General features: G+C 44.7%; 1 protein-coding gene across 4 annotated transcripts in view; it reads right to left on the reverse strand.

Annotated features, from left to right (window-relative positions):
* The window catches only part of LOC115159100 (dymeclin-like), a 156,484-nt gene that overhangs the window by 24,785 nt on the left and 103,797 nt on the right, over nucleotides 1-27,902 (reverse strand). The window contains exon 15 of one of the 4 annotated variants that reach the window (XM_029708499.1): nucleotides 19,030-20,619. The exons of the other annotated variants lie outside the window; for them this stretch is intronic. Coding sequence (XP_029564359.1) covers nucleotides 20,530-20,619 — 90 coding nt within the window. The 3' untranslated portion in view covers nucleotides 19,030-20,529. Of the gene's footprint in view, nucleotides 1-19,029; nucleotides 20,620-27,902 lie in introns of those variants that run through there. 4 annotated transcript variants of the gene reach the window in all.

Genomic DNA, 27,902 nt, shown 5'->3' on the forward strand with positions numbered 1-27,902 from the left:
AGTGCACTACTTTTGAAAAGGTCCCACATGGCTCTAGTCAGAAGTTGTGCACTAACTAGGGAATATGGTGTCATTTGGGATACAGCCAATCATGTCTGTCTGCAGCAGCAGGAGAGCTGGATCACCCTCCGTGCGTCAGACCAATTTAGACCCTTGCACTAATGGCTTCTGAGTGGCTAAGACGGAGCCAGCCCACCAGCCGAGAGTCACTGGCTGAAAATCGAGTCAGAGACGCAATGGGGAGCCACTGACTGCAGGACCGCAGAGCACAAATAGGAAGAGAAGGAGAGGAAGAGAGAGCGAGAGCGATCCATTCTGAGGACACAAAGGGTAGATAGGAAGTGCACACTGAAAGATGGATAGTTGGTTTATCTGAGTGATGGCATCTCCTGGCTGTAGGGCCGTGGGGTCCTCAGCGCCGCCATGTGATACATGTCCTCTGAACAGCTGGATCTCCAGTACCTTACAGAGATAGAGTCATGCCTGTTTCAGCCCAGGAGAAAAGAGAAGGCCTAGGAGAAAGCTGGTCTGAATAATCCCATGCAGCGTAGCTATAGCTAGATATCATCTTCTAGGGTAAGGCGGGGCAGCCGAGATGGAGAGGACATACTGTGCTCTTCATCTACATCTGATAGTGCAGCGCTGGCTTGTAGATAGCCGCTACTCAGATAGCCACGGGCTTGGCTGCCTGGTGTATTACACTACAGTAGTTTATGAAATGACATGGGAGAGAATAGATATCAGTCCAGCTGATCAGTCTTGCAAAGGTTCTCAAAGTCAGACATCCAGATCAGAGATATGGAGAACAGTGAATCATCTCTAGGAGAGTGTGTAGGAGCGACATTCAACCTACTGCAAAAACTGCATCAAAAGGAAATGTATGTGCCAGAGTATGATTATTGGTGCGTGAGTGTGTGTCAAAGAGGCAGCTTGTGTGTGAGGGAGTGTGTGTGTGTGTGTGCATATAAAACACATACAAATACTCAAGATAAAACTACGAGGCAGCGATATGACGTTGTCATAGAAACATGCACATGATGAGCGAGCGGAACACAGATATGGAATCAAACAGGGCGTTGGTGTGTGTGTGTGTGTGAGTGAGTTGCTCGCATCAAAAAGCTTTTTGTGTTCAAACAAACATGGTGTGTGGCAGGAACAGTTTGTCTGATAACTGTTGAAAAGAGCCAGGTAGTGTCCCAAATGGCACTCTATTCCCTACATAGTGCACTACTTTAGACCAGAGCCCTTTGGGCCTTGGTCAAAAGGAGTGCACTATATAGGGAACAAGGTGCCATTTGGGACAGACAGTCAGTAAAACATTTATTCACACAACCATCTGTCATGTAGGACACAGGGAGGGACAAGGCCGGATTTAGAAATCATAGGCCCTGGGGCTTTGTTTTTTGTGTAAATAAAAGTGCTGCTGTTGGCAAAAAATAGGGAGTTGTTCAGAATTTTGTAAAAAAAATAATAATATGAGTTCTACAGACAGATTAGTCTTCTCTTTTCAGCGGTAGGCATTTGCTTTCCAAACTGTACATTTTTACCGCAATTGTATTTTGAAATTTGCAAAAGGCAAATAAACAGCCGCAACCAACCATAGAAATATAATCCATAGATGACAGTTCCCACTCAAGTCAGGACGGGTTGCCATTGCTAGTGTACCCATGAGTTTAACACTCAAATTGCCAGGGTAAGAGCAGAGGTTCCAAATCCCTTCTATGGATTATATGTCTATGGCCACAATGGAACAAGCTGTATATTTGGCGCACATGCTGCCCAAATTGCGGCCTTCCTGACTGTAGGCAACCGGTCACTGCCAAACTAAACACTTGAGTAAATGAGGGATACAACGTTTATGTTATGGTGTGTGGGGTGCATTTTCCTGGCATGGTTTAGGTCCACTTGTAGAATCTATGCCAAGGCACATTGAAGCTGTTCTGGCAGCTCATGGTGGCCTAATACCCTTTTAAGACACTTTATTTTGGCAGTTACCTGCATGGCTTGTGATCAAATTTTATCCAGTTATTTTTTTGTAACTACTGATGCTCTGTGGCTAAATTTTGCTCTCTGGGGTATTTTGAACATTGAAAGCGGGCTCCTTTGGTTGGATAAAATAATAATAAAAAATAACTTGTTTTGCCCCGTACCCCTTATGGCATTGGGCCCCTGACTCACACAGTTGAGTCAGGGGCACATTTTCTTAATATGCAGTTTATTTTTTATTAATCAGTTACCCATTCAAGGCAGGGCCCCCAGTTACCCACTTGGGCCCCCTACCTCCTCTCCTCCCCCAAGCTGATGATTAGCAGAGCGGCAGCAGGCGGCTGTCTACACTCATTGAGAGAGGGCTCCTGAATCCTCCTGTGGTTGGTGGTTGAGGTAAAAATGTGTCAAATATATACTACATATACATTATATACTGTATTTCATGTATTATTCAGAAGAGATAGTGTGTGTGTCTCCCTGTCAGTGTTTCAGTTCGGAAAATTTATCACAGACAAGTGACTGGGAAGATTTATCAGACAATTTATCAGACATCTGAGAAATTTACAGGCCATCCATATGCATTGGGTGCGTATCCGATTAGGGCGTCCACCCATGCAGAGTCAGCCCCATCAATAAATGAGGGATATTGGCCAAATGAGACACATTTACATGTCCTTAAAAACAGCCTGTAACAAATTACAAAAACACTATTCCTTGTGTTTCGATGTGTAGCATACGCAAAACTTTATAGCCTATTGTTTTATTGGTTTTTCATTTTCTAAAACAAGAATTGTCCACCTCACGGTTCAGCTGTCGGAGATTTGAGCACTAAATGCATCAGGGCATTGCATGCATAGGCCTATTGTCACATTCCTCTTCGTCAGAAGATATGTTGTAATCGCTGTCGGAAAAAGTGGACCAATATGCAGCGGATTGCGTGCTCATCATAATTTATTATAATGTGAACACCACGAACAAAACAAGAAAAACAATGACCGACAGGAACAGTATAGCAGGCTACACACGTATAGCAGTGCTAAAACAACTACCCACAAACAAAAAGACCAAACACACCCTAATATATAGGACTCCCAATCAAAGGCAACTAGAAAACACCTGCCTTCAATTGAGAGTCCATACCCCAATTAACTAACATAGAAACAGAACAGATAGAAAACCCATAGAAACACAAACATAGAAAAGAAACCCAAAACCCCGGAATACATAAACTAACTACCCTCTGCCACGTCCTGACCAAACTACAATAACAAATAATCCTCTATACTGGTCAGGACGTGACACCTATAGGCTTAGGCATCCACTTTAAGGTATTAATATATTGTTTTACATTTATAAAAAAGCAAGAAAAGCGTAAGCCTCAGAGAGAGAGAGAGAATTAGAGATATGCCCGCGACATGTTGACACCGACATGCATTTTTTTATAGTCAGATATACAGTGCATTCGTAAAGTATTCAGACTCCTTGACTTTTTCCACATTTTGTTAGTTACAGCCTTATTCAAAAATGGATTAAATAAAAACAAAATCCTCATCAATCTACACACAATACCCCATAATGACAAAGTGAAAACAAGTTTTAAGATATCTTTTTAAATGTATAAAAGTCCAAAACAGAAACACCTTATTTACATAAGTATTCAGACCCTTTGCTATGAGACTCAAAATTGAGCTCAGGTGCATCCTGTTTCCATTGGTCATCCTTGAGATGATTCTACAACTTGATTGGAGTCCACCTGTGGTAAATTCAATTGATTGGATATGACTCGGAAAGCCACACACCTGAGAAAATAGGTTTTCCTCTAGGATGTTGCCTGTGCTTAGCCCCATTTCGATTGTTTTTTTTATCCTGAAAAACTCTCCAGTCCTTAACGATTACAAGCATACCCATAACATGACGCAGCCACCACTATGCTTGAAAATATGGAGAATGGTACTTAGTAATGTGTTGTATTGGATTTGCCCCAAACATAACTTTGTATTCAATAGAAAAAGTTAATTGCATTGCCACAATTTTCGCAGTATTAATTTAGTGCCTTGTTGCAAACAGGATGCATGTTTTGGAATATTTTTATTCTGTACAGGCTTCCTTCTTTTCACTCTGTCAATTAGGTTAGTATTGTGGAGTAACTACAATGTTGTTGATCCATCCTCAGTTTTTTGTGTTTGAAATTCTGTGCTCAACTGGGGGACCTTACAAAAAATGGTATATGTGGGGTACTTAGATAAGGTAGTCATTCAAAAATCATGTTTAAAACTATTATGCAACTTAAGCAAATTTTTACTTCTGAACTTATTTAGGCTTGCCATAACAAAGAGGTTGAATACTTATTGACTGAAGACATCTAAGCTTTTAAGTTTTTATTAATTTGTAAAAGTTTCGAAAAACATAATTCCACTGACATTATGGGGTGTTGTGTGTAGGCCAGTGTCAAAGAAATGTAAATTGAATACATTTAAATTTTGTGATATCCAATTGGTAGTTACAGTCTTGTCCCATCACTACAACTCCCCTACGGACTCTGGAGCGGCGAAGGTCAAGAGCCATGCGTCCTCTGAAATACAACTGCTTCTTGACACACTGCTCGCTTAACCCGGAAGCCAGCAGCACCAACGTGTCGGAGGAAACACCGTCCAACTGGCGACCGGAGTCAGCTTGCAGGGGCCCGGTCCACCACAAGGATTTGCTAGAGCGCGATGGGACAAGGAAATCCCGGCCGGGCAACACACTCCCCTAAACCGGACGACGCTGGGCCAATTGTGCGCCGCCTCATTGGTCTCTCCGTCACAGCCGGCTGTGACACAGCCTGGGATTGAACTTGGGGCTGTAGTGACACCTTATTGAACTTGGGGCTGTAGGCTGCCTTAGACCGCTGTGCCACTCGAGAGGCTCCAATTTAATCCATTTTAAATTCTGTCTGTAACACAACAAAATGTGTAAAAAGTTAAGGGTGTGAAAACATTTTGAAGGCACTGAATAAATTAATATTCATTACAGCTAAATAATTGTATGTATTCAATTAATAGTTTAGTACCAAAACCAAGAACCCTTTCCAGCTCCTTTCTGAAGCTTCTATGTTGCAATAGTCTACACGTCACAGAAATACAATGGAATTTACACAGCATACTACAATTCCCTGAGTGCATTTCACTTCCCAGGTTGCACATGGCAGCTGGATGTCTTGTGTCTACTGCTAGGAAGCCCACACAAACGCGAAGTAGTCTAAATATATTGCTGTCAAGTTGAGTGCATTTCACATGACTTTTAGGTTGTGTAATCATATCATAATGCTCACATGAATGTCATGCTGAATATATGCTAATGTCATTTATCACACAATTATTCAAATTTAGTAGAATAACGACAACGTTACAAGGTAATGGGTAAAATCGTTTTTTTGCCATTTTGGAACTAAACCTCCCTTGCACTGCACTGCTTTGTAACTAACACCTTTTGTTTAGTTGCTTCAGTAGGCTGGCCCTCATCATCTGCTCTGTAATCAAAGTTTCCAATAGTTCGCTTTTGGAGCCATTTATGTCAACAAACTGTGGGTGTGGAGGTATGATGTTTTCGTTAGAAGAAGCCATGCCAAAGATATTTAAAAGTAAGGTTGCCCCTTCTGTCTGTGGCAATGCTTTCGGTATTATCTCTCTCTTGCTTGCTTCTTAAGTGGTTTGCGTTGACAGCTACATGTGCAAGCGCAGCCTGGCCAGCCCCCTTGAGAAAATTCAGACAAATTACAACAGACTCGATCCTCACAATCCATATATGACGTGAAACACATTAGACAGAAGTACTGAAAGTAACAAATTCTAGCACCAAACCGTTTTACATGTTCTAGTATCAAAGTACCAAAGTTTCAGTATACCGTGCAACACTTGATATAGGAGTATAATTCGTTCATTTTCTATGACAATATTTCTCATAAAGATAAGCATTCAATTCTTAGATTATAGGACTAACTTTGGTAGGCCTAAAACATTCTTCCTCACCTCAAGCTCAACTTGCAGAGTCAGTTGGAGCGTCGGTGCGCACTGCCTTCAAATCATAGGACTATAGTATTAAAAGCTAATAGCCACACCACACCTTCACAAAAGTTTCTAAACTTTATTAGGTTAATATCAAAAGTCAAGGAATTGTTTATAGGGAAAATAGAGCAGGATATTATATTGTGGAAAACACAACATTACAGTTAGAACTTTCATTCACTGGAATTAAAACAAAACATTTGCAAACTGGTTTAAACCTTCAAACATTTTGAACAGGCTATATATTGCAGCAAGCACCAAGAAAGACTAGTGCCTACCTTACCCAACAAATGACAGCAATAGGTTAATGATATTTATTTTACAACATGCCTACTTATAACCTATCATCTTAAACTAAACACTGAGCACACAATTAAAAAAGACAGATCGAACTTAATTTAGTCAATGAAGATTTCTTAACAGAATGAAACTTTAGCAAATTTAAAGAACTGGTTTAGATTAATAAATAGGACTACAATAATAACAATAACTACACGTTCAAATGGCTGAAGTAGTGACCCGCGGCATACGCCTAGTTTCCTGAAATGGGTCACATAACCGTTTTTGGCAGAAAAGCCTTCTAGAACCTGTATGTGCCTAAATAACAAACGTGTATGCCATCTGTAAATATTAATAAAATTGTTAAATTATGAGCCTAGTTGGTTTAGCCACAGAAAAAGGCAGCAACCTTCAAATAGCCATGATGAGCTGAGATAATGAGTGGGCTGGACATGCCAAGAGATGTTGTCACGTCCTGGCCAGTATATAAGGTTAATTGTTTTGTAGTTTGGTCAGGGCGTGACAGAGGGTATTTGTTTTATGTGGTTCAGGGTGGTGTGTTTGGTTTAAGGGTGTTTGTTTTAGTAATTCCGGGTGTTGGTTTATGTTTAGGTATTTCTATGTGGAGTCTAGTATGTCTGTTTCTATGTCTGGTGAATTGGTGTTGGGACTCTCAGTTGAAGGCAGGTGTTGTCTATCTGCCTTTGATTGAGAGTCTCATAAATGAGGGTGTTTGTGTTTTGTGGGTGATTGTTCTGTGTTCAGCCCTAGGCTTTGCCAGACTGTTTTGTTGTTCGTTTGTTAGTTCTAGTGGTTTTGTTATTTTGTATTCAGTTGTTTTTGTAAGTGAATAAATCTAAATATGAGCATACACGTACCTGCTGCATTTTGGTCCTCATTCACCAACGACAACCGTGACAGAATCACCCACCACCAAAGGATCAAGCAGCAGAGGAAGGAGCAGACGGAGTTCGAGTTGGACTGGCGGGAGAAGTGGACTTGGGAGGAAGTTCTGGACGGGGCCGGACCTTGGCATCAGGCTGGGGAGTATCGCCGCCCGCAGTGGGAAATAGAAGCAGCCAAGGCAGAGAGGCGGTGGTACGAGGCCAGAGACGCGCTGAGGGAGAAGCACGAGAGGCACCCCCAATAAATTTTTTGGGGGGGGCACACGGGTAGTTTGGCTAGGCGAGGGAAGAGCCGGAAGCCAGCTACTCGTGGTTATATGGAGGAGCGTATGAGGTGGGGAGCGCCATGTTTCGCTGAGAAGCGCAATATCTCACCCATACGCACGCACAGTCCGGTGCAAGTTATTCCAGCCCCTCGCAGGTGCCGTGCTAGAGCGGGCATCCAGCCTGGTAGGAGGATGCCTGCGCAGCGCATCTGGTCGCCAGTACGCCTCCGAGGACCAGGCTACCCAACTCCCGCTCTACGCACGGCTACCATCAAGCCCCTGCACAGCCCAGTCTGCCCTGTACGAGCACTCCGCTCGTGCAGGGCTACTAGTTCCATCGAGCCAAGGCGGGTTGTGCAGGAGGTAAGATCTAGACCGGCTGTGCGCCTCCATAGCCCTGGGTTTCCAGCTCCTGTCTCTCGTGCGGACCCGGAAGTGCGTCCACCCAGTCCGACTCGTCCTGTTCCCGCTCCCCGCACTAAACGGCAAGTGCGTAAACCCAGCCTCGCCAGTCAACAGTCGTCGGAGCTGCCCGCCAGTCAACAGTCGTCGGAGCTGCCCGCCAGTCAACAGTCGTCGGAGCTGCCCGCCAGTCAACAGTCGTCGGAGCTGCCCGCCAGTCAACAGTCGTGTCGTCGGAGCTGCCCGCCAGTCAACAGTCGTCGGAGCTGCCCGCAGTCAACAGTCGTCGGAGCTGCCCGTCAGTCAACAGTCGCCGGAGTGGTCAGACTGCGCTGAACTGCCGGAGTGGTCAGACTGCGCTGAACTGCCGGAGTGGTCAGACTGCGCTGAACTGCCGGAGTGGCCAGACTGCGCTGAACTGCCGGAGTGGCCAGACTGCGCTGAACTGCCGGAGTGGCCAGACTGCGCTGAACTGCCGGAGTGGCCAGACTGCGCTGAACTGCCGGAGTGGCCAGACTGCGCTGAAACTGCCGGAGTGGCCAGACTGCGCTGAACTGCCGGAGTGGCCAGACTGCCCTGAACTGCCGGAGTGGCCAGACTGCCTGAACTGCCGGAGTGGCCAGACTGCCCTGAACTGCCGGAGTGGCCAGACTGCCCTGAACTGCCGGAGTGGCCAGACTGCCCTGAACTGCCGGAGTGGCCAGTCTGCCCTGAACTGCCGGAGTGGCCAGTCTGCCCTGAACTGCCGGAGTGGCCAGTCTGCCCTGAACTGCCGGAGTGGCCAGTCTGCCCTGAACTGCCGGAGTGGCCAGTCTGCCCTGAACTGCCGGAGTGGCCAGTCTGCCCTGACCTGCCGGAGTGGCCAGTCTGCCCTGACCTGCCGGAGTGGCCAGTCTGCCCTGACCTGCCGGAGTGGCCAGTCTGCCCTGACCTGCCGGAGTGGCCAGTCTGCCCTGACCTGCCGGAGTGGCCAGTCTGCCCTGACCTGCCGGAGTGGCCAGTCTGCCCTGACCTGCCCCGAGCTGACAGACTGCCCAGACTGCCCCGAGCTGACAGACTGCCCAGACTGCCCCGAGCCGCCAGACTGCCCCGAGCCGCCAGACTGCCCCGAGCCGCCAGACTGCCCCGAGCCGCCAGACTGCCCCGAACCGCCAGACTGCCCAGACTGCCTGGAACGGCCAGAACCTGAGCCGCCTCCAAGATAGGTGGGTTGGGGAGGGGGGGGTGTAGCACAGTGCCGTCGTTGACGGCAGCCACCCTCCCTTCCCTCCCTTTAGTAAGGGGGAATTTTTCTTTTGGGTATTGTTTGGGGGTATTTTTTTTTTTTGTTAAGGTGCTTCTGGGGTAGCACCTTTAAGGGGGGGGTACTGTCACGTCCTGGCCAGTATATAAGGTTAATTGTTTTGTAGTTTGGTCAGGGCGTGACAGAGGGTATTTGTTTTATGTGGTTCAGGGTGGTGTGTTTGGTTTAAGGGTGTTTGTTTTAGTAATTCCGGGTGTTGGTTTATGTTTAGGTATTTCTATGTGGAGTCTAGTATGTCTGTTTCTATGTCTGGTGAATTGGTGTTGGGACTCTCAGTTGAAGGCAGGTGTTGTCTATCTGCCTTTGATTGAGAGTCTCATAAATGAGGGTGTGTTTGTGTTTGTGTTTTGTGGGTGATTGTTCTGTGTTCAGCCCTAGGCTTTGCCAGACTGTTTTGTTGTTCGTTTGTTAGTTCTAGTGGTTTTGTTATTTTGTATTCAGTTGTTTTTGTAAGTGAATAAATCTAAATATGAGCATACACGTACCTGCTGCATTTTGGTCCTCATTCACCAACGACAACCGTGACAGATGTGTTCCGATTGGCCATATACTGTAGCACGCTTCTGTCTATTTGAGCTGGTATGTGTAAGTAATCCTGTCTAATGTGGCTTTAAAAAAAATGTGGCTTTAAAAAAATATATATATTCTTAGTAGAATGGCATATGTGTTGCTCTCCACTTTCTGGAGGACCGAGTTTTGAAGTCAGTGAAATTAGATGGTGATAGCTAAGGAGATGGAGAAAACACCGGTCTCTGGATTACATCTTCAAACTAAGGGCAATGATGGCATCCGTGACAGGGAGAAGCGTCCAAACATGATGTACAAGATAGTCTAGCTAGCTACATTTTCAGATATTACACATTTCTAATTTTGACAAAGTCGGTTTCATTTCAAGTTAAAGTGTACTGTTAGCTAGCTACCTAACGTTAACTGGCTGGCTCACTAGCTAACATTACGTGTATGATCTTATTATTCGTATGTCAGGGCCATTTGATAGGCTATTTATAGCCTAATGTTAGCTAGCTGTAGATTCATGCAAGATAGTAACATCATGAGTTGGGATTATGGTTCATTGTTTACCTAGCTAGCTACATGTCTTAACAAAAGACTCCACTGTGCAAGTAACCACTTATTTTTTATTTAACCTTTATTTAACTAGGCATGTCAGTTAAGAACAAATTCTTATTTACAATGACGGCATACCCCAGCCAAACCCGGACGACGCTGGGCCAATTGTGCGCCGCCCTATGGGACTCCCAATCATGGCCGGATGTGATACAGCCTGGAATCAAACCAGGTACTGCAGTGCACCTCTTGCACTGAGATGCAGTGCCTTAGATCACTGAGCCACTCGGGAACCCACTCGGGTGCGTTTGTAAATTCAGCCTGGCCATCTACTTCGATTTTAGAGCACTCTCGTCTGAGTGTGCCGGAGCGTAGAATAACTGATGCATTTACGAACGCTCAACACCCATTGAATATAGCCGGTGTCAGTAAACGTCGGCAAAAAAGCGTAATTAAATTGTTGCCAGCAGCACAGTTACAGTCATCAATGCTCTGGATAACATGAAAACACCCTAACCAGCTCTGCTAGGATGAGTAAAATGGTCAGAGTGGGGTGTTCTCTCATTTGTGTCTGGAAGTAGCTAGCAAGCTAGCCAATGTTAGCTTGGGTGCTTGACTGCCGTTGTGAGGTCAGAAAGCACGGATCAACCATATTCATCGGCCAGAGCGTCCAGTGTGCGCTCTGAACGCTCCCAGAGCGAAACGCTCTGAAATTACGAACGGACAATCTGTCAGCACAGTTGCAGTCACCAAAAGCTCTGGATAACATACCAGCCTAACCAGCTCTGCTAGGGCGAGTAATGTTCAGTGAGGTGTTCTCTCATTTGTGTCTGGAAGTAGCCAGCAAGTTAGCCAGTTAGCTTGGGTGCTTTACTGCTGTTAGTACAAAACACATGGATCAACCCTTAAAGAGATGGGTGGGGCTAAAGCTTAAGAGGATGTGAATGATGCTGAATGGGTGTAGACAAAGAACTGTATACTGGTACTGTATATATAATGATAAATCAAATGATTATAAATACAATATTCTAATTGCATCCTGCATGTATAGCGAGTTGCACAGTAGCCTGCATAAGGGCGTGCACCAACGTTCTTCTCATCATTGTCCACTACAATATTAAAACTTGTCCAATATGGAGGACATTCCCCTTGAAGGCTTTTCACTATAGGCATACTCTAACTTTGGTTTTACTTCAGGCCTCCATCTTTGCAATCAACAGTATCCCAAGGCTCCTCTCTCGCTCTCTCCCTCTCCTCAGCAGCAGGCACATGCACATAAGGCAGTGCGCAAGGAGTGAGAATGGTGCTGAAGCGTGAAATCGTGATGTATGATATGCAGCCCCGGACAATTTATTTTATCGGCCAAAAGCCCGCAATTACCGGCAACGGTAGCCCTGGTTTGTGTGTGTAGAGATCATTTGTGACATCCCATGACTACAAATCAGACAACACGAAGAGAAACAAAACATTTCTTTAAAACAGCTGTCTTGAGAGATAGCTACTAGCCTGGGATGACACATGCAATTGAATAATAATACATCTTTTTGATATTGGTCGTCTTCCTACTAGCACTGCTTTTGTGGAATTTGGACGTTTCAGGTTTCTAGCAAACCAAGTGGTGGGACTGCAAGGAATAAAGGAGTGTGCCTTTAAAGTGAACCTGCTATCATAAGGCTGTACCGCAAGAGGCTGAGAGGGAACCCAAGTCCTGACTAAGGACAACTCTAGCCTGGAGTCAAGAAGTCCAAAGCAGCTTAAAGACACTAATGAAATAAGCCCAGTGGCGATCTGACTGCTTAGCAATGCAGACTGACCAACACACACACACACACACACACACACACACACACACACACACACACACACACACTTCCTCAGGTCCGTTACCATGGCCGCCACCTCAGAGTCTGCCCTGATCTACCTGTGGTGTGAAACCCGCCAGTAGAAATATTAGCAAGGTGGGAGTCTGTTGCCAACGTTATTAGTGTTATGACACTTTTTTTTAAACTTTTTTTTAAAACACTGTGTGTAGGTGTAACAGGCTCAGTCAGTAAATACCAGTCAGTAAAAAGCTCTGGTTTCCTCAACAAAGTAAAACCTAATGACAGCTTTACATCTCTCTGCATTATGGAGCGAGTTCAACGATAGGACTAGCCTTGGCTATCGATTAGGAGAAGCCAATCATCCTTAATCACTTCCTGAAATCTGGCTGATGTCATTGGCTCTGGAAGCAGGAGAATATTAACCCAACACACATTACTAATGACACATACAGTGCCTTCAGAAAGTATTCACACCTCTTGACATGTCCACGTTGTTGTGTTATAGCCTACATTTTAAATGGAATAAATTTAGATGTTTTGTCACAAGAAGAATTATGTTTTTTTTTAAACATTTTTACAATTAATTCAAAATAAAATGCTGAACTGTCTTGAGTCAATAAGTATTCAACCCCTTTGTTATGGCAAGCCTAAATAAGTTCAGGAGAAAAAAATGTGCTTAACAAGTCACACAATGAGTTAGGGTTACCTCATCTCTGTACAACACACAGGTCCCTCAGTCGAGCAGTGAATTTCAAATACAGATTCAACCACAAAGACCAGGGAGGTTTTCCAGTGCCTCGCAAAGAAGGGCACCTATTGGTAGATGGGTAAAAATAAAAAAGCAGACATTGAAAATCCCTTTGAGCATGGTGAAGTTATTAATCACCCTTTGGATGGTGTATCAATACACCCAGTCACTACAAAAGATACAGGCATACTTCCTAACTCAGTTTCCGGACAGGAAGGACATCACCATGAGGCTAATGGTGACTTAAAACAGTAACAGAGTTTAATGGCGGTGATAGGAGAAAACTGAGGATGGATCAACAACATTGACTGGGGAGTTTTTCCAGGATAAAAATAAACAGAATGGAGCTAAGCACAGGCAAAATCCTAGAGGAAAACCTGGTTCAGTCTGCTTTCCACCAGTCACTTGGAGATGAATTCACCTTTCAGAAGGACAATAACCTAAAACACAGGGCCAAATCTACACTGGAGTTGCTTACCAAAAGGAAAGTGAAGGTTCCTGAGTGGCCGAGTTACAGTTTTGACTTAAATCTGTTGAAAAATTATATGGCAAGATCTGAAAATGGTTGTCTAGCAATGATCAACAATCAATTTGACACAGTTTGAAGAATTTTGAAAATAATAACTGGGCAAATGTTGCACAATCCATGTGTGGAAAGCTCTTGGAGACATAACCAGAAATAATTACTGCCAAAGGTGATTCTGTATCAATTCTGGGGGTTGAACACTAATCGAATCAAGATATATTAATGTTTTATTTTTTATACTTAGGATTAAGAAGGTAATAGATGTGTGTGTGTGACTGCGACCTTGAGACAGCAGAGGCAGCCAGACCAGACATTACCAGCCTCACAGAGCAGAGCCTCACTGAGCAGTGTCTGTTTGTCTGACTGACTAATAAGGATTGATGGTGTGTCATGGAGCAGAGGTACCGTCTGCCTCCCAAATGCCATCCTCTTCCCTGTACAGTGTACTATTTTTGACCAGGGCTCATAGGGAGGGGAGGTGGTGGCCCGCCAGGCACGGAGTCCAGAGTTTTAGGTTATAATTAGTCTAGCTAAAGAAGAGGAGATGAGAGGATGAGGAGAGTGAAGGGGAGAATAAGAGAAGAGAGGATAGGAAACAAAAGAGGAAAGAAGAGGAAGAGAATGGGAGAAAGAGTAAAGAGGAGAGTAGCAGGAAGCGTTGGAGGTGGCAGCTTGCATTTCCCACTCCTACAGCTCTCTCTCTCCCTGCAGCAGAGCTCTGTCTGTAATGAGATTAGCCCACTGCACACCAGGGAATCCAGGTCAGATGCAAATGTGCAAGCTAGACGTCTGTGTGTGTGTGTGTGCTTCGAAGTGTGTGTGTGTGTGTGTGTGTGTGTGTGTGTGTAAGCTCAACGTCTTTGTGTGTGTTAGACATGCTAGGCTGATTAAATGAGAGGTGCCCCAGTCTCTCCCCATATGTAATGAAGCAGACGCTTTAAAAAAAAAAACCCAGACACCCACACCACCTGCCCCCTTCCCCGCCTTCCCCGCCTTCCTCCCCACTCCTATACTCCTCTGTCTAGCCACATTTCCCTCTCCTCTCTAATACAGCAATAGCAATATACACTGAGTGTACAAAACATTAGGCTCTTTCCATGACAAGAGTGACCAGGTGAATCCAGGTGAAAGCTATGATCCCTTAAATATGTCACTTATTAAATCCACTTCAAATCAGAGTAGATGAAGGGAAGGAAACAGATTAAATAAGGATTTTTAAGCCTTGAGACAATTGAGACATGGATTGCGTGCGTGTGCCATTCGGAGGGTGAATGGGCAAGACAAAAGATTTAATTGCCTTTGAACGGGGTGTGGTAGTGGGTGCCAGGCGCTCCGGTATGATAGTGTCAAGAACTGCAACGTCGCTGGGTTTTTCACGCTCAGCAGTTTCCCGTGTGTATCAAGAATTATTCACCACCCAAAGGACATCCAGACAACCATGGAAGGTGTTCCAAATGTTTTGTACACTCATTGTAGGAGGGAAGCATATAGTATGTATTTTACAGATATCTACACTACCGGTCAAACGTTTTAGAACACCTACTCATTTAAGGGTTTTTCTTAATTTTAAACAGAATTAAAAAAAAAAAATTACAGAAAAATCGTGAAGACATCAAAACTATGAAATAACACATATGGAATCATGTAGTAACCAAAGAAAATGTTAAACAAATCAAAATATATTTTATATTTTTGATTCTTCAAAGTAGCCACTCTTTGCCTTGATGACAGCTTTGCACACTCTTGGCATTCTCTCACCCAGCTTCATGAGGTAGTCACCTGGAATGCATTTCAATTAACAGGTGTGCCTTCTTAAAAGTTAATTTGTGGAATTTCTTTCCTTCTTAATGCATTTGTGTTGTGACAAGTCAAGGGGGGAAGATAGCTCTATTTGGTAAAAGACCAAGTCCATATTATGGCAAGAACAGCTCAAATAAGCAAAGAGAAATGACAGTCCTTCATTACTTTAAGACATGAAGGTCAGTCAATGCGTGAAACTTTGAAAGTTTCTTCACGCGCAGTCGCAAAAACCATCAAGCTCTACGATGAACCTGGCTCTCATGAGGACCGCCACAAGAAAAAAAGACCCAGAGTTACTTCTGCTGCAGATAATAAGTTCATTAGAGTTACCAGCCTGCTTCACAGAGTTCAAGTAACAGACACATCTCAACATCAACTGTTCAGAGAAGACTGCATGGTCGAATTGCTGCAAAGAAACCACTACTAAAGGACACCGATAAGAAGAAGAGACTTGCTTGGGCCAAGAAACACGAGCAATGGACATTAGACCGGTGGAAATTTGTCCTTTGGTCTGGAATCCAAGTTGGAGATTTTTGGTTCCAACCACCGTACCTTTGTGAGACGTGGTGTGGGTGAATGGATGATCTCTGCATGTGTATTTCCCACTGCAAAGCATGGAGGAGGTGGTGTTATGGTGTGGGGGTGCTTTGCTGGTTACACTGTGTTTTATATAGAATTCAAGGCACACTTAACCAGCACGGCTACCACAGCATTCTGAAGCAACACGCCATCCCATCTGGTTTGGGCTTAGTGGGACTATCATTTGTTTTTCAACAGGACGATGACCCAACACACCTTCAGGCTGTGTTATGGCTATTTTACAAAGGAGGGTGATGGATTGCTGCATCAGATGACTTGGCCTCCACAATCACCCGACCTCAACCAAATTGAGATGGATTGGAATGAGTTGGACCGCAGAGTGACGGAAAAGCAGCCAACAAGTGCTCAGCATATGTGGGAACTCCTTCAAGACTGTTGGAAAAGCATTCAAGGGGAAGCTGGTTGAGAGAATGCCAAGGGTGTGCAAAGCTGTCATCAAGGCAAAGGATGGCTGTTTGAAGAATCTCAAATCTTTTTCTTTAACAGTTTTTTGGTTACTACATGATTCCATATGTGTTATTTCATAGTTTTAATGTCTTCACTATTATTCTACAATGTAGAAAAAATGTAAATAAAGAAAAACCGTTGAATGAGTAGATGTTGTAAAACTTTTGAACAGCCATGATTGGGAGTCCCATATATGAGATGTGTTCATTCTATCCCTATCGCAGATGTTGAGGATGAATGGCTTCAGGTGTTTGTGTGGAGGTGAGCCGTGGCCATTACTCACAATGATCGTATATTTGTTTTAATTAGTTTTTTATTTAACTAGGCAAGTCAGTTAAGAACAAATTCTTATTTACAATGACGGCCTACCCCGGCCAAACCCGGACGATGCTGGGCCAATTGTGCGCCGCCCTATGGGACTCCCTATCACGGCTGGATGTGATACAGCCTGGATTCAAACCAGGGACTGTAGTAACGCCTCTTGCACTGAGATGCAGTGCCTTAGACCGCTGCGCCACTCAGAATGCTGTGGTAGCCATGCTGGTTAAGTGTGCCTTGAATTCCTGACTGACTTGTTTGGCTATTTGCATAACCGCAGACAGAGACAGTGTGTGTGTTGTAGATGAGAGAGACTGTGTACACTTGGGAGATAACTGTTAATCTGTGTACTGCTCATCCTTAAACCTGCAGGGCAGGGCTGAGCGTGCGTGTGTGTGTGTGTTAAGACTGGTTTTAGCATTCAGCATGACACAGGGTCAGGGGAGGCCTCGGGAACTGTCTGTTCTGTCTGAGTGTCTACGTCCTGCTGTGTTCTGTGTGTGTGTGTATATACTTGTTCTGTGTGTGTGTTCTGTGTCTGCCACTACCTACTCATTTACAGAACAGGGCTGATCATCAGTTATTAATAACAACAACGCCAATACAGCCTGCCTTCTGATATGTCACCAGGGGCAAGCGCTGGTTACCGTGGTTACAGAGAGCCTCCGGGCCTGGCTATATTGAATAGGTCAGAGGTTAATGGGTCAGTGGTGAGGTGTGACGGCCAGGAGAAAGCATATCTCTGTGTGTGTGTGTGTCAGGTCATATCTGCTATCTGAGTGGGAGTTGAGTAGCAACACAACATAGCCTTTGTCAAGGCAAAAGGCAGACGGCACTCTGTGAGTCTGAGGAGGGAGGTTAAGAGACCAGACAGACCACAAAAGGAAGAAAAAAATGACCAAGTAGAAGAACTGTCTATTAGTACGATGAATTCCAATTGTTACAGCTATGTGCACTATTTACTGTCAATAGAAGGAGAAATACTTCCCCAAGTCATTCAGATGAAGCGCTGAGAACATTTGAATGTGTTAAATAATCAATGGTGGTGACTATTCCATTGTGTGAGTGTGTGTGTGTGTGTGTCCTACTGCGTGTGTGTGTTCTGCTCTTAACAATGCTCTCTATGAGGCTGCAGGCTTAGTGAAGAGACATGAACATCTGCAGGATTTTCTCCTAAAGCAGGAGAGCTGGCATGAATAAACAAGCAGCTTAATGTATTGGCTGTCCCGCTCCACACGGGAGGTACTTTGTGTGTGTGTGTCTGTGCATGCGTGTATGTTCGGCTCCACTCGGGAGGTTTTGTAGGGGAGTATGCAAAATCCAAACCGGTCAGAACCACCTACCGCAGCGAAACAATAAAAACAACACCAGCAACCAATGGTGCACCACAGCCCTAGGGGGAGAGAGAAAGAGTGCGAAACACACAGACAGAAAAGAGCTGGCAGGCTGGCGTTGAAACAACACGATTCTTTTGGGAGGCTCTAATGGGTAATTCTCTGACCTGCGTTACGGCACATAGAGGGAGGCATTTCATAATCACAATTACACCACACTGTACAGGGCCATCCCTCCCCTCTCGTCTCCCCCTTACTGTTATGGCCATATGAACTGGACCGGATTAAAGGGGAGGGGGACGGGCGGTGTGTGTGTGTGTGGACGGACGGACAGCAAGGGGGTCTACAGAATGATCCCCCCCTTTTCTGAAATAGAAACCATGTTATTCCCAAGGTAAACAAACACACTTCCTGTCCGCAAAGGAAGCAATCAGCAACAGTGGAGGAGAATGAGGAGAGGGTGAGAGAGACAGAGATAGAGAGACGCAGTTTTAGCAGACAGGGAGGGTCAGCAGTTTTATCGAAGCCCCTCACTTAATCACAAACTGGCTTCCACACAAAAAGAGGAGGGCCTTCTGCAGAAAGTGTCTAGGTCTGCAAGTCTTATTCCAACCACCAATCCTTTCTCACGCAATACAGTATAGAATAGATGAAAGATAAAAGCTTAGAACTGTTTCTGCGCTGTTGGGGAGGGAAGCGGAAATAACTACAATACACACACAAACACAGCACAAATCTCTATGCCTTTCTGACCAACTCCAAATTTCTTCAAATGGTCAATGATATCGGTCTGTCTGACACGACAGACAGCGACAAACAGACAGCGACAGACAGACAGGATACAGGGCGTTAACTGAATTGAACTGAACTGTATAGAGCAGTAGTCTCAGTACTCTGAGTATTATGGAGGCTCAATTAGGGCTCAGCCCATGTAATTACAGGAGCTTTCATTTGTCCGCTAACATTTCGGCTTTGACTTCATTAAAGGCTCGAGACGAGCAGTGTGTCTAGGGGTGAGTGAGTGTGTGTGTCTGAATGCATGTGTGTGTAGGAGAGCGAGAGAGGGTGTGTGTGTGTGAGAGAGTGAGTGTATGTGTGTGTGTGTGTGTGTGTGTGTGTGAGTGTATGTGTGTGTGTGTGTGTGTGTGTGTGAGTATGCATGCTAAGAGACTCAAGTTCAGAAGTCAGATAAGTAGCACTTGTTGTTTGCTGAAACCCATGCTGTTAGAGGGGGCCCTATAGTGCATTATAGAAGTACAACACTACCAGCCAAACTCCCATCCACCCCTCGTGCCTTACTTTCTTTCCTCAGGCACCCATGTCTGAAGTCATTTTGTGATCGTGTGTAGCTCAGTTGGTAGAAGCATGGCACTTTGCAGTTTGCAGTTGATTTCCACTGGGGCCACATATGGGAGAGTACTGTACTCAACGTACTCTAAGTGTTTACTGTACTATAAATTGCTTTGGGTGGCATTTATTATTTCACCAACATCTGTTAGCTAACCTAGCGATAGCTCAGCCTAGTGGACTTCTGGGTAAGGCTGGCTTGGGTTGGAAGTCTGACCTGCCTGTCTGCCCTGACAGTTAGTTAGGGGCCAATAGGAATGCTGGCTGGAACTGGGAGATTGGCTGGTCTGCCTAGTGCCCTGGCTCCCTGGCAGTGGCAGTGGCAGCTTCGTGCTAATCCAGCCCCCATAACTGGCTGGTCATTAGTGGATTACTGACTAACTGGCTGCTTCCACCTGCTGACTGTAACCTCAGCCTCAGTCTGAGCTACTCCCCCCCCCCCACCCCCCTCTCTAGCTAAGCCAGCAGTGTAAAGGCCACAGTACATAATATACCTGTATTGTATTAGGCCTGAGAGCCGGCTGGCTGGGGTGGCCCTCCTGCTGCCTGTGTAGAAGATAGATGCTGGCTGCAGACAGTAAGGGAGGGAGACGGGAAGACAGACAGACAGAACTGACAGACAGGGAGAGAGGCAGATGGACAGGCAGGCAGGGAGACGGACAGGCAGGCAGACAGACAGACAGACAAGTGGGCAGTCTCTGACTCATCCTCTCTCGGTCTTTGCAGCAGTCTGTCTGAAGGTTTGCCTGCCATAAGCAGGGTGACAGTGTAAACTAATGAAGGAGGGGGTGTGGAGGTAAAGCAGTAGGAGCGAGAGGGATGAAATTAATCTCCTCGCACTAGCAGGGTCACCTGTACATATTGTGGTGTGTCATCATAGTGTTGTAGTATTCCTAAGTACTAGTTTAGCGTTTGAAAACAAACAAATAAATGATACCGCCTCCACAGTATGGATTCAGCCAATCAGCACAACAGCTACAGTATATGTGACGCAATATTCTAGCTAGCAGGACTAGTCAAGAGGGAATAGTGCTCCAGGCTAAATCGGTGAGTATATATACAGACAATTAAACAGAGCAGATTCAGTGAGCCCACAGATGTAAACAGAGACACATGGAGGTCTGCTATGCCATGTTAAAGAGGTTATCTATACAGTATGTAGGGTTTAGGATGTATCTGTGTGGTGCTTTGATCTCCTCACAGAGATTAGTTGAAACCCCTATTTCTTTCTTTCATTTATTTCAACTATTCTTGAAGGGAAAACAAAAACAGAACACATCAGCCTTCATCAACAAATCCTTCCTGCTACTTGTTCCTACTGAGTCCAGGCCCTAACGTTCAGTTGAGCTCATCACGAAAGGACGAGGCGATGGGATTGAGTGGTAGAGTACGATGGGGGATGGGCAGGGGTGGGCGGATAGCTGGAGAGAATGAGGGAGAGAAAGAGAGAGAGTGAGTGTGTGTGTGTGTGCTTATCAGCAGTCACTTTGAAATGTTCATTAGTAAACAGACACATGACCTCTGCTGAGGGGGTTTACAGGGGATAGGGGCTGGAGCTGCCCTTGGCCTGTCCCCAGGGGCCAGGGCCTAACCCTCTACAGTCCTGACACTAACCAGACCCAGCTTCACAAACATACAGAGACAGTGAGAGAGACAGAGAGATACTGTGAGAAATACTCCCAAATAATATCATATTTTTTCAAGAAAATATGTCAATCAATTCCCAACTTCTGTGCATTTACTAATGACATAAAGCTGGGAATTATTCTGGGTCAGGGACACTGCTAATATTACTTCCAGATATTTATATGATTTCCATAGCCGAAGGGACATCCCATGACCATTAATGCATTGTTTATAACTTACAACTAACACAGTGTAACCATCATCCATTTACATTTGTTGGTTTATTTATTAGCCATTCCTTCATTCTTTTTATCATCTTATTTTCTTTAATTAAATGTATCGACCAAAGATTCCACAATACAACAGCAGTAGTGTATACATGATTATATGTACTATTTTTATAATTACTACTGAAATGAACTGGATTTCAATATCCTCGTTGCATTGTACTGTATTTACTGAAATACTGTACCACTATACTGCTTTGGCAATATCTACAAATTATATTTCATACCAATAAAGCAATCTGAATTTGAATGTGAGAGCTTGAGAGAGCGAGAGAAAGCGAGGGGGAGAGAAAGTGTGGGAGAGCGAGAACGAAGGGGAAAGAGCGAGCGAAGGGAGAGAGGGAGCGAGGGGGAGAGAGGGAGCGAGGGGGAGAGAGAGAGCGAGGGGGAGAGCGAGCGGGAGAGGGAGTGAGAGAGCGAGGGAGAGAGAAAGAGGGAGCGAGGGAAAGGGAGAGCGAGGGGGAGAGAGCGAGGGGGAGAGAGCGAGGGAGAGAGAGCGAGGGGGAGAGAGCGAGAGAGAGCGAGAGGGAGAGAGCGAGGGAGAGAGAGAGAGCAAAAGAGAGAGAGAATGCTGTGTGCGTGGGAGGTAAGGAACAAGGGTTGATGAACAGGAGGAGGGGGATTTGGTGGTGGTGTGGAGATGCAAAGACAAAGTTGAGTCCCAAAATGCACCCTATTCTCTATAAAGTGCACTACCTTTTAATATACATTTGCCACTTTTTTGTCAAAAGTAGTGTACTAGAAAGGGAACAGGGTGCCATTTGGAACACACAGGTATTAGAGGGAAACGCCCCCACTGAGCTGACAGTGTTTGAGGTCTCTCATCCTCTCTTTTTAATATCCTCCTGCTTTAAGGACAATCCTACATTAAACAAACATTAGCTCCCTCTCCCTCGCTCTCTCTCCATAGCCTGGCCGCCATGCCAAATTACATTGTTTCCAGATGCCAGTCAGTCACAAACTCTCTCTCTCCCTACTCCCCTCCTCTCTTTTTCTACACCCCTTCGGTCTCTCTCGCTGTTCGCTCTCTCTACTCCCCCGTTCCTCCTCCCCATTCATCCTCCCCTCGGGCAGCCGGGAACAGAATACTGTCAGGGCCAGCTGCTTTATATTACTGCCTTTACATCCACTCTTCTGCTAAACTGACCAGAGAGGAAAGAGAGAAGGAGAGAGAAGAGATAGAAAGATGAGGGAGACTACAGAGGGACAGAGAGGGAAAGAGTATTCTGTATTGTGGCTAGTTAAATATGTTTTGTCCCGCCCCACTTGGCATTGACACCGAGCAGATACTACTGAACAGGAACAGGGATGGGGACAGGGCTAGATACTCTACCCCTCCCTAGCAGAACTGGTCAGTGACTCAATCAGGTCTGCTGCCTGTGGCCAGTGGACAGAAAGCTGTCATATAGACCAATGTCCCTATAGCCCATGATAACAATAACATGTTCATGGCCAGCCAAGCCCACTGTCATTCACAAAGGGACTGTGGGATTGAATATGAATATGGGCCAGAAGGCAGAGAAGGATTTCATCAGAGTGGTCCATATAGCTCACATGGATTAGAATATATCTAGGTGTCATATGGAGCTCAGTGCTCTGAGCTGCAGTCTAGCCTAATGAGAACATCCACCGCTCTAAGCACATGGGGAAGGAAAGAGGGAAGCTGTGGAGAAGGAGGGAGGAAGAGAGAGAGCTGGTTACCTTTAGGCTACAGAGAGCTGGTAGGCCCATCCACCGAACTACCAGGTGTGAAACAGGGAAGGGACTCTGGGAGTATGATCATTTGGTATAGAGCAGACCTAACTCACGCTATTAAATTAATAAAAAACAGGAAAATGTTACATTTGGATAGAAATCCAAAAGGAAAGATTTTCGTCAGAGAAAAACATCCTCCTGTGTGCTACTTATATCCCCCCACTAGAATCCCCATACTTTAATGAAGACAGCTTCTCCATCCTGGAGGGGGAAATCAATCATTTCCAGGCCCAGGGACATGTACTAGTCTGTGGCGACCTAAATTCCAGAACTGGACAAGAACCTGACACACTCAGCACACAGGGGGACAAATACCTACCTGGAGGTGACAGCATTCCCTCCCCCATATACCTCCCTAGTCACAACTACGACTACATAACCAACAAACTCCTGCAGCTCTGTCACATGCTGGGCATGTACATAGTCAATGGTAGGCTTTGAGGGGACCCCTACGATTGGTACACCTATAACTCATCTATTGGCAGTAGTATTGTAGATTACTTTATCACTGACCTCAACCAAGTCTCTCAGAGCGCTCACAGTCAGCCCACTGACACCCCTATCAGATCACAGCAAAATCACAGTCTACTTGAACAGAGCAATACTCAATCATGAGGCATCAAAGCCAAAGGAACTGAATAATATTAAGTAATGCTGTAGATGGAAGGAAAGTAGTACCAAAAAAGATATTAGGCAACAACAAATTAAATTCCTTTTAGACAACTTCCTGGACCAAACATTCCACTATAATAGTGAAGGTGTAAACTTGGCAGTAGAAAACTTAAACAGTATATTTGACCTCTGAGCTTCCCTATCAAATCAAAAAATGTCAAAAAGAAAACTGAAGAAAATTAACAACAATGACAAATGGTTTGATGAAGAATGCAAAAACCTGAGAAAGAAATTGAAAAACATGTCCAACCAAAAAAACAGACCCAGAAAACCTGAGCCTACGCCTTCACTATGGTGAATCACTAAAGCAATACAGAAATACACTACGAAAAAGAAGGAACAGCACGTCAGAAATCAGCTCAATGTAATTGAAGAGTCCATAGACTCTAACCACTTCTGGGAAAATTGGAAAACACAAAACAAACAACACAAAGTTATCTATCCAAAAAATGGAGATGTATGGGTAAACCACTTCTCCAATCTTTTTGGCTCTATAACAAAGAACAGCCAGCAAAAACATATGCATGATCAAATAAAAATCTTAGAATCAACTATTAAAGACTACCAGAACACACTGGATTTTCCAATTACATTGAATGAACTACAGGGCAAAATACAAACCCTCCAACCCAAAAAGGCATGTGGTGCTTGTATTTATTATGGACCCCATTAGCTGCTGCCAAGGAAGCAGCTACTCTTCCTGGGTTCCAGAAAAATTAAGGCATTTTATCATTTCATTGGTATCCTAAATGAAATGATAAAATATACAGACCACAAATTCCAATTGGCTGTACTAAAACATTATCCTTAGCTCTGGCATCTTCCCCAATATTTGGAACCAAGGACTGATCACCCCAATCCACAAAAGTGGAGACAAATTTGACCCCAATAACTACCGTGGGATATGCATCAACAGCAACCTTCGGAAAATCCTCTGCATTATCATTAACAGCAGACTCGTACATTCCCTCAATGAAAACAATGTACTGAGCAAATGTCAAATTGTCTTTTAAGCAAATTACCGTACGACAGACCATGTATTCACGCTGCACACCCTAAATGACAAACAAAGAAACCATAACCAAGGCAAAGTCTTGTCATACTTTGTTGATTTCAAAAAAGCTTTCGACTCAATTTGGCATGAGAGTCTGCAATACAAATTGATGGGATGTGGTGTTGGGGGAAAACCATATGACATTATAAAATGAATGCACACAAACAATAAGTGTGCTGTTAAAATTGGCAAAAAACACTTTGTGGGGTGAGACAGGGATGCAGCTTAAGCCCCACCCTCTTCAACGTACATATACACATACACACACACACACACACACACACACACACATACACACACACACACACATTATATATATATATATATATATATATATATATATATATATATCAATGAATTGGCGAGGGCACTAGAACAGTCTGCAGCACCCGGCCTCACCCTACTAGAATCCCTAAAGTCAAATGTCTACTGTTTGCTGATGATCTGATGCATCTGGCCCAAGGAGGGCCTACAGCAGCACCTAGATCTTCTGCACAGATTCTGTCAGACCTGGTCCCTGACAGTAAATCTCAGGAAGACAAAAATAATGGTGTTCCAAAAAAAGGACCAGTTGCCAGGACCACAAAATCCATCTAGACACCCTTGCCCTAGAGCACACAAAAAACTATACATATCTTGGCTTAAACATCAGCGCCACGGGTAACTTCCACAAAGCTGTGAACAGTCTGAGAGACAAGGTAAGAATGGCCTTCTATGCCATCAAAAGGAACATCAAATTTGACATACCAATTAGGATCTGGCTAAAAATACTTGAATCATTTATAGAACCCATTGCCCTTTATGGTTGAGGTCTGGGTCCGCTCACCAAGCAATAATTTACTAAATGGGACAAACACCAAATTGAGACTCTGCATGCAGAATTCTGCAAAAAATATCCTCCATGTACAATGTAAAAGACCAAATAATGCATGCAGAGCAGAATTAGACCGAAGGAAGCGATTCCCAAACCTTCCATAATAAAGCCATCACCTACAGAAAAATGAACCTGGAGAAGAGCCCCCTAAACAAGGTGGTCCTTGGGCTCTGTTCATAAACACAAACAGACCCCACAGAGCCCCAGGACAGCAACACAATTAGACCCAACCAAAACAGATAGTACAGTGGCATGTAGAGGTTAACCCAGGCCCTGTGTGTCCCTAGGCTCTCTCATTTGTTGACTTCTGTAACCGGAAAAGCCTTGGGTTCATGCATGTTAACATCAGAAGCCTCCTCCCTAAGTTTGCTTTATTCACTGCTTTAGCACACTTGTTGTCCTAGCCGTGTCTGAATCCTGGCTTAGGAAGACCACCAAAAATTCTGACATTTCCATCCCCAATTACAACATTTTCCGTCAAGATAGAACTGCTAAAGGGGACGGAGTTGCAATCTACTGTAGAGATAGTCTGTAGAGTTCTGTCCTACTATCCAGGTTTGTGCCCAAACAGTTTGAGCTACTGCTTTTAAAAATCCATCTCTCCACAAATAAGTCTCTCACTGTTGCCGCTTGATATAGACCCCCCTCAGCTCCCAGCTGTGCCCTGGACACTATATGTGAATTGATCGCCCCCCCATCTATCCTCAGAGTTCGTACTGTTAGGTGACCTAAACTGGGATATGCTTAACACCCCGGCCGTCCTACAATCTAAACTAGATGCCCTCAATCTCACACAAATTATCAAGGAACCTACCAGGTACAGCCCCAAATCAGTAAACATGGGCACCCTCATAGATATCATCCTGACCAACTTTCCCTCTAAATACACCTCTGCTGTTTTCAACCAGGATCTCAGCGATCACTGCCTCATTGCCTGCGTCCATTATGGGACCACGGTCAAACGACCACCCCTCATCACTGTCAAACGCTCCCTAAAACACTAGTGCGAGCAGGCCTTTCTAATTGACCTGGCCCGGGTATCCTGGAAGGATATTGACCTCATCCATCAGTAGAGGATGCCTGGTTGTTCTTCAAAAGTGCCTTTCTCATCATCTTAAATAAGTATGCCCCATTCAAAAAATGTAGAACTAAGAACAGATATAGCCCTTGGTTCACTCCAGACCTGACTGCCCTTGACCAGCACAAAAACATCCTGTGGCGCACTGAACTAGCTTCGAATAGTCCCCGTGATATGCAACTTTTCAGGGAAGTCAGGAACCAATACACACAGTCAGTTAGAAAAGCAAAGACTAGCTTTTTCAAACAAAAATTTGCATCCTGCAGCACTAATTCCAAATAGTTTTGGGACACTGTAAAGTCCATGGAGAATAAGAGCACCTCATCTCAGCTGCCCACTGCACTGAGGCTAGGAAACATTGTCACCACCGATAAATCCACGATAATCAAGAATTTCAATAAGCATTTCTCTATGGCTGGACACGCTTTCCACCTGGCTACCCCAACCCCGGCCAACAGCTCTGCACCCCCCGCAGCAACTGGCCCAAGCCCCTCCTGCTTCTCCTTCACCCAAATCCAGACAGCTGATGTCCTGAAAGAGCAGCAGAATCTGGATCCCTACAAATCATCTGGGCTAGACAATCTGGACCGTCTATTCCTATTATTATCCGCCGCCATTGCCGCAACGCCTATTACTAGTCTGTTCAACCTCTCTTTCGTATCGTCTGAGATTCCTAAAGATTGGAAAACGGCCACGGTCATCGCCCTCTTCAAAGGGGGTGACACTCTAGACCCAAACTTTTACAGACCTATATCCATTCTGCCCTGCCTTTCTAAAGTCTTCGAAAGCCAAGTGAAGAAACAGATCACCGACCATCTCGAATCCCACTGTACCTTCTCCGCTATGCAATCTGGTTTCTGAGCTGGTCACGGGTGCACCTCAGCCACGTTCAAGGTCCTAAACGATATCATAACTGCCATTGATAAAAAACAGTACTGTGCAGCCATCTTCATCGACCTGGCCAAGGCCTTCGACTCTGTCAATCACCGTATTCTTATTGGCATTCTGTATAGTCCTTTGTGACATCGGCTGATGTAAGAAGGGCTTTATAAATACATTTGATTGATAAGAGACTCAGTGAGCATAGCCTTGCTATTGAGAAAGGCCGCCGATGGCAGACCTGGCTCTAAAGAGAAGACAGGTTATGTGCACACTGCCCACAAAATGAGGTGGAAACTGAGCTGCAAACTGAGCTGCACATCCTAACCTCCTGCCAAATGTATGACCATATTAGAGAGACATATTTCTCTCAGATTACACAGACCCACAAAGAATTCATATGACATTTGCAACTTTTGTGAGTGTAATGTTAACTGTATATTTTTTATTGTTTATTTCACTTTTGTTAATTATCGATT

The sequence above is a fragment of the Salmo trutta genome, chromosome 23 (assembly GCF_901001165.1).
Source record: "Salmo trutta chromosome 23, fSalTru1.1, whole genome shotgun sequence".
Taxonomy (NCBI): domain Eukaryota; kingdom Metazoa; phylum Chordata; class Actinopteri; order Salmoniformes; family Salmonidae; genus Salmo; species Salmo trutta.